This window comes from Limanda limanda, chromosome 12 (genome assembly GCF_963576545.1).
Source record: "Limanda limanda chromosome 12, fLimLim1.1, whole genome shotgun sequence".
NCBI lineage: Eukaryota > Metazoa > Chordata > Actinopteri > Pleuronectiformes > Pleuronectidae > Limanda > Limanda limanda.
The window spans coordinates 17,832,056-17,843,306 of record NC_083647.1 but is presented as its reverse complement, the minus strand read 5'-3'; the positions used below and the strand labels follow the sequence as shown (position 1 = coordinate 17,843,306).

At 40.9% G+C, this 11,251-nt stretch overlaps 1 protein-coding gene across 1 annotated transcript; it reads right to left on the bottom strand.

Annotated features, from left to right (window-relative positions):
• Positions 1–1,800: 1,800 nt before the first annotated feature.
• LOC133014949 (interleukin-6 receptor subunit beta) lies at positions 1,801–11,251 on the bottom strand. Its single transcript, XM_061082161.1, has 14 exons — positions 11,194–11,251; positions 10,017–10,164; positions 8,706–8,887; positions 8,461–8,624; positions 7,993–8,158; positions 7,170–7,252; positions 6,655–6,886; positions 5,998–6,186; positions 5,821–5,871; positions 4,022–4,168; positions 3,626–3,757; positions 3,302–3,398; positions 3,111–3,192; positions 1,801–2,448 (listed from the first exon to the last, which is right to left on the bottom strand). Exons 1-14 carry the CDS (start codon positions 11,249–11,251, stop codon positions 1,801–1,803), a joined length of 2,379 nt encoding a protein of 792 aa, XP_060938144.1.

The window sequence follows — 11,251 nt, the reverse complement described above, 5'->3', positions numbered from 1 at the left end:
CTATATGGGGCTTTTTGTACCTATAAGAAATGAAGGTCCCCACAACACGAGTTATACCTGTACCATACACACACGTACTTGCATCTTGGTATGGACACTCTAACCTAAACCTTATTTTAACCTGATACCCTTAAACAAACAAACAAACACACACACACGCACACACAAACACACACACACACACACACACACACACACACACACACGCACGCACGCACGCACACACACACAAACACACACATCTTCTCTTCACTTTCTCTTTCTATGTTTTGCCCTCTGGATTTTGAATCAGTCAAAGGCAGTGAAATGAAAATTTCCGGCTCGATCACGTGCTTAACTTGTTGGCTTAAGGCAATGACACGTCACAACTCACCTTAAACAGCCTATGGCCCTAACCTGTTGTACATAGTGACAGTAGATATTTAAAACCAGTTAAAGAAGATTATGAACTTTAATTCTCCATTTGGCACAAAAACTGACGTCTGAAGGCTACTTCCACTATATTAATGTTTGTGTTGAGACTAAATCCTATGGATTTCAAATAGTTAGCACTTATTTATGTCCATTTATGCCAGGAAAACAAATAGGAAGATGGTTTGCACTATTCTTTTACCAAATCAGGTTTGACTGTAAATTGGTAAGTAATTTTCCCTTTCTGTTTTTGGCCAAAATCATTTGATGCCACAGTGATTTCCTTGTAGCTTCCTCAGTTTCAGGCATCTGATCTTTTTAAAGTAAACTGTCATCATGATTTACTGCAACAAGTGAAACTTTTTTTGTTTTGAGAAGACAACATATTTGCTGCAAAACATTTTAGTTCCTTCACTTTTGTTGGAGAAATGAGTCCAAACACCAAATCGTCACACAGCATATTTTCTGTTTTAATGTTGAAACAGCTGCTCATTGTACATTGACGGACACATTCTCATGCTCAAACATATAAATAATATAAACTGAGAAGAGGTTTAGCTCAGAAGTAATCACAGTTTGTAGCACTACAACGAAAGTGGTACAAGGGAATTGCAGTTGGCAGCATTTTAGCTCTCGCTCTTGTGAAATATTTGAATTTTAAAGCAACAAGGACCAACTGAGAGAACTCCACGGAGGCCAGAACGTTCCCGTCCAAACTGTAAATACATAACAGAACAAATATGTTAAGTGCTGAAGGCAAAACTCACAACAATCAGTGCAGGGAAGCAGCTGCTTGAGTGAAAGACAAATGATGAATATAAAGAAGTTAAGCTGTTAAATCTAATCAGCTTTAGTCTGCTGTGTCAATTTTATTTCATCAAAATTACACTCGTCTGTAGCTGTTTTACATTCACCAGCAAAGTACGGCTCAAACTTAGTTATATATATATAAATATATATTTATATATATTTGTATAGAGGTATTTCATCAAAAATACATAATGAAACCTTCATTACTCACAACACACAAATATAACGACTCAATTACAAATAACAAGATATATATAAATTATACCTATTTTATAATATTTATTTATTTATTTATAGAGTAAAAGGTGTCAAGATACTCATATATATAAGAGCAGATCTGCTAAAACAGATAATGGAGAACAAATATATAATTGGAAACACAAAATCTATTTTTGATAAACAATCTGCTCTCAAAGTTATGAAAACTTTGGTTTTCATAAAAAAGTAGTTATACACATTCTTTAAAGACACTGTAAAACGTATTTCACACAGGAAAGCACTTCACAGGCATTACTAGGCCATGTAAAGCCACATAAACAATATGACATTATGTATTGAATGCACCTCCCTGTCATGGAATTAAAGAGCAGGGGATGTGTGATTATCACACTCAGCAGGACAGTAGGAAAAATCCACAAAAAGCGGAGGAAGATGAGATGAAAGGTTGGGGTGGATGAAGGTGTCAGGCTGGAGCGACAGGCCCGAGCTGCAGAGGCTTTGAGGTTTGATGTGTTTGGGTGAAGTGACGTCAGCAGGGTGCGGATGTACGGCCGAGGATGGAGACACACTGCTGACATCAGAGAAGGGAGTGGAGGTTTGGTGCTGAGGTGAAGCTGCACTGCTTCCACCGAGCAGCAGCTTCACATCACGAGTGCTGACCTGCCGCCAATCACAGGACTGATGAGGAGAAGGGGACAGAGGAGGTGCAGCAGGATTTTTGAGAGTGTGAGAGAAGACCACGTTGGAGTAGAGGATGGGGCTGGGGGAGAGATCAGCGGTGAAGGGTTTTCTGAGTCGGCCCCTGCTGAACAACTTCTTGGACATCTGGACACTTTGAGGAACACAAAACCCAGACGAGTCCAGAAGAGATGAATATGATGGATTACAGATGATGAAATTCTCTGTGGTCTGATCCAGGTCGTAGTTGAGAGACTCATTTTCACCAAACAAAATAACCTCAGAGTTTTCGATTTGAGGCCTCTCTGGTTCCCAAGGCTGCTTCATACTCTGAGGAGAAGAAAATGAAAATCTTCATGTCTTCAGGTTCTCCGATGCTAAAACAGTATTTGTGGATTCATTGAGAAGCACATTGTAGAACTTTAGGAAGGTGACACAAAACAACTGCTGCGTAAAACCAAAGTACTTTTACAAACAAGAAGAGATGGTCATTTTAAAGATGGAATAAGTTTAATATTTCAGAGTTTCAATAATGTGGCAAAGCTTTTGCTGCTTCCTAGTGGTTGAAATGTTAACTTTACTGAACATGCATTGCCTGTTAGTTTCCATCAGAGATTCACTGTTAAGTTTGACTCTTCTCAAACCTTGAAATAAAAATATAAAACAATATTATTAATAATAATATAAAACTATATACATATACAATATAGACTTATTTTGATATATTATACATTATACAATATATATTTTAACTTTTCAAAAGGCAAAATACTTCACCACAAATGTATTTTAATTCTAAATTTAATATGGTAACCATTATTGTGAAGTAACACTGTGCTGGTAAAACTTAGTTACAATGATGAACTCATTGTGTTTGTTTGTATTTATTGATTAAAAAATATTGCCTATATCCAGAGATGACACTCCTGTATGTGAAAGTCAAATGTCAGTATTCAGGGAACAGATGGGCTGATGGGAAAAGACAAGGTTACCTGTGAGGTGGTGTTTGGGATCCAGTGAACCAAGCTGCTGTTGGAAGGATCAGGAACGAATTGACACAGCTTCCTTTTTATCCTGCGCAGTTTATTGGGAATATTACTGAATGAGAAAAAGTGCATTTCATACAAATATTGACTGATTCCAAAAGAGTGAATGTATTTTAAAAGTATTTAACTACGGATACTTTTTTTGTGCCAGGCACGCCATCAGTGCCAGTGCGAGTGAGCCGGTCACCATGAGAGAGAGGACGACATACATCATCTTTGAGATTTCTTCAGAGCCTTCACACACATTCACACACACACACACACACACACACACAAACACACACACACACACACACACACACACACACACACACACACACACACACACACACACACACATACATATATATATAAGTTACATTAAAGCTATAGGATTATATATTTGTGTGTGTGTGTGTGTGTGTGTGCGTGTGTGTGTGTGTGTGTGTGTGTGTGTGTGTGTGTGTGTGTGTCTTCTTCACCTATGTGCACATTAGCAATGGGCCCAGCTGCTCCCGTGCCGGCGTCAGTGTTGGCCTGAATAAAGATGTCGTAGTTTCCGGGCGACAGGCCTTCCAGGGTGTAGCGTTGAATGTTACCAGGAACAAACACACCTGAATAAAAAAGTAAATGTACATTATTAGTACTTAGTAATTAGTATTATTGGCAATAGGGGATGAATAACACAAATTAAATAAAATATGAAGCTTATCACCACCAGGGTTAACGCCGACTCCTGAATCAATTTACCCCAAAACAAAATATGATAAATCTATAAATAAAATATTAATCTTGCTCTATTATGCTTTGTTGTACATTTTGCTTGTTTGTCTACATAAACTTAAATAAACTTAATGTCATGGTTGCGTATCACTTACTCCTGTGTGGTTGATTTGCAGCGGTGTAGTAGAGTGTGTAGTTGCGGATGAATCCTTGAAGCAGCTCCACAGGCACAGGACTCCAGCTGAGCTCCAGTCTGCCCCCAGTAATCTTCTGCACCGCCACAACAGGACCAGCTGATGGCGCTGTGCAGGCAGAGAGACATGAGCAGGAGGGGTCGTGATGATTGAGGATCGATTTGACAGAAGCTACACAGTTAAATTTTCAACTGTTTGTTGTTGTCTTTTCGTCTGCTGCTTCATCTCTAAAAACAATTACGTCCCTTGACCGTCTCCAGTCTCAAGATCAATAACTGGGACAACACCATCAGGAAAAACATAGACAGATGTTAATCAGTATGAGGTCATCAGCTTTTATAATGGACCGACGTACTACAATTGATGGCTCCATTTATAACTGACTTCCATTTGTCGTGCACGTACAAAAAGCCTCTAATGGTGCACTCTTCATGCAGCTGCAGTAACAGAGAACATTTTCCTCGTCTCTATATTCTAAGTTCAACAAGCCGCCAAGATACAGAAGAGCATAATCCTTTTTTTAAAAGCAACATTATGCAACTTTTTTATATCTTAACATACAAGTAAGGTCAAGAAGCTTAGATTTAGAAGAAAGAAACTGAGACAGATTTTTTCTACAAGACTAGGGTGTCGAGAATTTGAAAAGTATGAAAACTTTATCAAGAATATCAATATTATCCTGATGGCAACTGCTCTGTCATCTTCAAGCTTGTTCATTTTAAAAGTTAAAAGCTTAAAAGTAGTTTTTACGAAGAATACCTTAAAATGGCAGCTTCAAATTAGTTTGATGGACTTGGAATAGAGAGAAAAATAATCATGTGTGGCTGCATAGGGCACTGTTGCCCAGTAAAAATTATCTAGTGTTACTTTAAATCATTATTTCAGTCCACGGTCACATTACCAAGAATGTGCGTGATCAGCCGTGGTCGTGTATCTGAAATGAGTGGACACGTTGAAGGAAGCCATTTGTTCCCCTTGATTTTCAATGACAGCTCCAAAATACGGGTCATGTTAGTTTTCATTGCATGTGAACACGACGGCTGTGCCTGGCTCAAAGGTTGTGGTCGCTCTGTGACTCCGTATCCCACAAACAGACGCCACCCACAGAGGCTGATTACTTGCATCTCAACACAAGTAAACAAAGTCTGATTAAATGGCACTATTCCTGATACACATGTTAAATATTTACCAGTGTGTAACAAATGCTGTTGATGAAAACAGCTGGAGGACGGCCTCATTTGTAGTGTGGACACAGAAACCTGCTCTGTTTGTGGAGCACAGTCCTTATCAGCGCTGAGTGTGTTTTACTGTATTCGTAGCTTCTGGTTGATGAAAAAAATCAGAACCTGATCCTCACTTTCCTCTTTCTCTTCCCTGTTCAGCTCGATATCCACCTCACAAATGAGATAGTACCGATATCTGTCATTCATTTAGTTTAGTCCTTAATATTGATATTGGCATTGTGTCCCCAACACTCCACATCGGTCAGGCTCCAGTTTTGTGTAGAATTACAGGAACAGTTGGACACATTGTTTGATCAGTTTGTTGACAGTAATACAAATAGAAAAAATTTGCCAGCCTTATCTTTTACCGTAAATATATTCACTTACACCAGGATATCACTGTCACTTGCTCCATAACTAACACTGGGCTCGTCTGGAGCTGCTGTACGAGCAGGACATGACCCAGTTAGTTAGATCACGTACCTGCCTGGCGTGTATAAATGTGAAGTGTCCTGTTCCTCCCTGCCCATCGCTCACCGTACAGCGCTTTAACAGAAACAGCATAACGCTCCATCGGCTTCACTCCCTCTGAACAGGATAAAAACAACATGTTAGTCAATATTCACTCAAATGACAAAATTCAAAACAAATTGCTCCATAATTTTAGCTTCAAAAAGGTCAAATATTTTACACATGAAGCTCGTGTTGTATTACCTGTTATGACAAATGTTGTCTGAGAACTATTAAGTCTTTCCCAGTGTAGGACACTGCCGTCTTTCTCTCGGACAGCGAAATACTCCAAGACAAAGCCGCTCACTGATCGATTGGCTGGAGCCGTCCAGCTAATGTTTACACTGTTGTCATCCATTGGACGGGCAGTGAGTTGTCTCGGTGACGGTGGCTCTGCAGAGAAAACAAGGGAGGAGGTGATAAAGGCGATAAAGTTTGTGAGCGAATCTTGGATTGTGAACTGTATTAATATCTGATTGGAGCATTTGAATATTGAGATTTCTTTATTCCTTCTATTTGCAAACCCTCAGATTCAATATCGTTTAATGGTTTTCACTTTTCTACTCTCTCTTGTTAACCTGCCAGAAGGAAGGAGGGTAATAATCTTCACCTGTGTGTGTGTCTGTGTACAACATATCTCAACAAAGCATGATTTGATTTTCGGCAAACTTGTCGTGCATATAACTAAGGAGGGTATCTCCAGATGATTCCCTTTTGAAGCTGATCTGCTTCCCTAACCCGTCAAAGGTCAAGTTCACAATCAACAAAAACATGTTATTTAAAAACAGGGGGAAATTTCAGGCTTTTCAACCATGCTTCTTAAAATCATCTCATCCATGAGGAGGCTGATCGAGGCCATACCTGTCTCAGAGGCTCCGAGGAGCCATATCAGGGCCGGTGGCGAGGTCCCAGCAGAGTTGGAGGTCGACAAGGCACAGGAGCAGCGTTCAGCAGGAAGGAGAAAAGTACAGGAAGTACGTGTTGGGTGCAAATCTCTGCAGGTGCCTTGATCGTTCAGAATTGTTGAACTTTCTGTCTGACAAGTCACTTTATAGAAGAGAAGTCTGCCATTGGCCAGAACGTGAGGCAGGGCCTGAACCGACGAGAGAAAAGAGGAAACAAGATGTAATATTATACAAACAGATTGTTTGACATTTTCATTTCTCTTTCCAGTTTTCAGTCTTTCTCTCAACTCAGGCAAAACTGTTGCACAATGATTGAGTCATTACATGGAGACATTAAAACAAATTATGGACGACTCAGGAGTGATTTAAAAAGATAATTAAATCAAAACAATTTCTATATCTGTAAATCTCAAACCCTGAGCCAGAAAATATGATGTGAGTCAAAATTCTGACACAATTCAATGCACACACCTTCCAAAGCAGCAAGGTGAGTCTCCACCCGTTCCTGTCTGTTTGTTTCACTTGCCTCCAGAATGCTGGAGCTTCAGATGGAGCTGGTGACAGAAGGGAGGGGAAAGAAAAACATGTTGAGGGAACACAAAGACAAAGAGGAAACAAGTAAAACCAGAAAAGTCCTCACATGTGCCTTCCACCGCAGCGGAAAGTAGATTCAGTTAACACAGCACAAACATCTCCCTGCAATTTCAACACCACTTTTACCAAAAGAAAACCATAGATTTATTCGTATATAATTTAGGATCCTATAGACTCTGGACATTGTTTTGGACGGAACTTCTCCTCAGTGCCTCCTGGAGGTTTAGGGTGGTACCTGTGAACTGGCTCTTGATCTTAAATCGTGATCACGTTTTGCCCATGTGGTTTATATGTGAGTTGTGGATGTGTACACGTCTTATCCCTGTGTCCATCTCGGTTTCTTTTGGTGGTGCTTTGGTGAAATGGGCTGTGGGTGATGTGGATGTCGGAGAAGCAGAGAAACTCCAGCTCAGTGGCTCCAGAAGGAGTTACTTCCCCTTTAAAGGAGACAGTTGAGGTGGTTTAGAGACATCTAAAGGAGATAGAGGACACAGCTGGACAAAAAAAAGTGTCTTGCCTACTTAACTCTGCTGTGGTAACCTGAGCCCAGATACATGACACACAATGGATGGATGGAGAAAGATAAAACTATAATTGCATTCATATTTAATTCTGCTGCATGTCTGCTTTCTCTCTCTTCCACAGGAACACTGAAAACAAAGATTCAACGTGTTCAACCAACGCCTGTTTGTCCTCTCACCGTCCTCTGCTGTCCTTCCCTGCTGTGTGTTGCTCCACGGGCTCCAGGGACTCTCTGGGCCCCGGTACCGGTGACGGAGTCTGACGGCGTACGAAGTGCCGGGTCTGAGGAGACAAACTGGGAAGCTGTAGTCTTTCACTGTCACCTTTGTGACCTGGATATCAAGCTGAACGGGGACGAGAAAGAGGAAAGTGAGGATCAGGTTGTGAGGTAAACAACTCATCTCATTAATTCTGTTTCATTAAGTCTGTGGAACATTTTAATATCAAGAATTGTATTACCCACTGCAAGAAAGCCTGGCAGCCTTTTCTACATCTTATGAGAAATAGTTGATCATTGTGAAACACAGAAAGGAGCATTGGGGAAGGAGATAAATGATGAGATGGGATTCAAGCACCACTGCTGTTGGATGTTTTAAGATGCTCTAGCAGTTATATGCTGTTTTGTGAATGTTAGGGAGTGACAGACCTGCCCTTCTGCTGTGACCTCAATTTGGGAATTCAGACTTCCGTTCTTGATGTCAGTGTCAGACACAGGAAACTCGGACAGGGTGCGACTCCAGATCACGTGCAGACACTGAGGTGTCCCATTCACTTGCTTCACGCTGTTCAAAGTCGCTGGAGGCAGCATCACTGATTAAGAGAGAAAGAGGCGGGAAAACATCAGAGGCAAAAACACGAGGGTTTGTGTTTGGAGAAGCACAACACACTCACTTTCAATCCTCCCGGGCTGACAGCGACGATCGGACGATGTGTTGCTGCTGCGGCCGTGAGCCGTGATGGTGATGCAAAAGGTGAACCTCACGGACGATCTGGCGAGATCGGCCGTGCAGCTGGTGTCAGACGTGGTGCAGGAGAACGTCTTCAGGGCGGTGTTTGTCGTCAAGGCCACAGCTCTACGCATCCCCACAAACGAGTAAACATATAAACACATATTCAGAAGTACCTTGACTCTAAACCTGGGTGATTTCAAAATGTTGTGATTTCAAAATGTCTACACAACGTCACAATGTCCTCACAATGATGGGATGGAACCAAAATTGGCCCTAATAGGTATTGATAGAAATGCACACACACACATTCACACACACACCCTGCTCTTCTTTACCTGCATGACACAGTAAATAAGTCAAAAATCAGCCAGGTATGAAACCACAAGCCCAAATAGATGCACGCTCCGTCTTGCAAATGGATGTGCATGTGCACGTTTCAGATGTTAACTCCCATCTCCAGTTGAAATACTAGGCTGCATTCAGTTTGAGCTTAGCTTTCAGGAATCTCATAGATAACACAAACCCAAGCTTGGGTCCCACAGTCTCCTTATTAAACCACATTTAAATCCATTACAGACAGATTTTCCTTTGGATCTGCACCAAAGTTGTGACACTCCTAGATTTCAGTGGCCTGAACATGCCAGAGTTCTGTCATCAAGATCTATTAGTTATTGACTGAGAAATCAACGAAAATGTGGAAAAATCTCCCAATGTATAAGAAGGTGAAAGAAAATCCTGGATCTACCGGCTGATCTGGATCACAAGTAATATTTTGTGAGTTCCTCCCTGACCCAAACAAGTTTCATAGTTATCCATCCAATATTTGTTGTTGTTGTTGAATTTTGCTGCAATAATAAAACGAAATTAAACCAGTTTGTCATCCCCTGTCTTGTAAATATCATTACTGACCATAAATTATTCGGCTCCTTTGACACAAACTCTAAGAAAATGATTTGTAGCACAAATTCGAGCACACAATTAAATTTACACATTCTGCAATTTCATCCGCTACATTATCCTTCATCTGGAGTTGTGTTTGTGTCGGCCTACAAACGCAATTTTTTTTCACTTAATAAGAACATTATTAAAATGTATCGTTTGATTCACCTTTTGTAAAAGAAAACTCCGTAATCACCTGGAAATAATACAATATATAAACAGCGCAACAATGTTATATTCAACAATGATGTTTAGTTATTATTCACGCACTTGTTCAGAGTGAGACCTCTCATTTGTTTGTGTTTAGTCTCACCCAGGTATCCTCTGAATTTGGAGGGTGTAGCGTGTTGCTGAGGCGCTTCCGGCCTCCCAGCGGCAGGTGACGTTAGCTCGATTCAGGAACACGCAGCCAAGCAGCCGTGGAGGTCGAAGAAGGGCCTTGGAGGTCGTAACGGAAGAGGCTGGAGATGGAGAGAGGCCGTGGTTAAAAGCATGAAAGGGCGGATTCTGCTCGGTGAATCTGGAGGCTGAGCTTTTAGTCTGTTCTTTGGTTTTTTAACGTCAGGATCAAGACAATGTGAGGGGTGAGGGGCTGGATTTATTCTGTGACTGCAGTGGGGAAGCAGATGTTTGAACAAATGAATGCAAGATTTTCCTGACAGGTAATGGATATAAGAAAAGAATAGAAAAGGAACCGTCGACAATTAGCAGGAAGGAAACAAGTAGAACTAGCATCCTGCCTGATAAACCCGATCAAACATTGGAGGAATGACACCTGAAAACAACATAACTATCCCTGGTTGCTGTTTTTTTTTAAAGTTGGACGTATCTTTCCAGGAAACCTTTGATTCTTGGCAACTTTTGTTAGATTTTTTGCTGATAAGGTTTGTTATCATTTTGCCTCAGAAAGTCTAATTTGCAGAACTAATTATATGTTTTGCAATGGAACAGATCTTCCAAGTCTGTCATGTGGGGCCACAGGAGATTGCTTAACCAATAACGTATCAGCCTCAGCTGTCAATCATGACGTTCCACTCCATTAAAACCAAAATTAACAGAAACATGAGCACTTGAATAAACAGCAGTGTGATGAGAACTAAATACAGAAACCAACTTTAACTTTTTGGATTGGTCCCATCTGCTCACATGATGGAGGCAGAGGTTTATGACCTGTTCTGCTGACATCAAGATACTTTCAAGGAGCTGGCATGTCGTCCATCTTTAAATACTATCTCAGTTGGCTAAATCCCAGAACCTGTAATCTCCTCAGATTTATAACAATGATTATTCTCTGGAAAGAGGTTTCTGAAGTAAACGGTTTAAAACACATGCTGCCCAATTGAGGTATAAGGTTTCTCCCGCTTGGTCACATCATCTAATTTAACTATTGATTCATCTTCCAGATCCAATTACTTATATCATCCAACCATGGAACAAAAATGTCATCATTTCTGAGTCTCGATTAAGATGGAGGGGCCACTGAACGTTACCCAGGGCGAGTCCAGCCCCCAGCAGACAGATCCACACCAGAGCCGACCTCCGCTCCAT

What these genes read in the sequence shown, in the direction of transcription:
- LOC133014949 (XM_061082161.1), bottom strand. Translation starts at nt 11,251, where the DNA reads ATGGAGCGGAGGTCGGCTCTGGTGTGGATCTGTCTGCTGGGGGCTGGA. An exon ending in TCACCTTGCTGCTTTGGAAG is followed by an intron (nt 6,887 to 7,169) that starts GTGTGTGCATTG and finishes TCGTCGGTTCAG; the next exon opens with GCCCTGCCTCACGTTCTGGC. An exon ending in CATTGCTAATGTGCACATAG is followed by an intron (nt 3,399 to 3,625) that starts GTGAAGAAGACA and finishes ATGTGTGTGAAG; the next exon opens with GCTCTGAAGAAATCTCAAAG.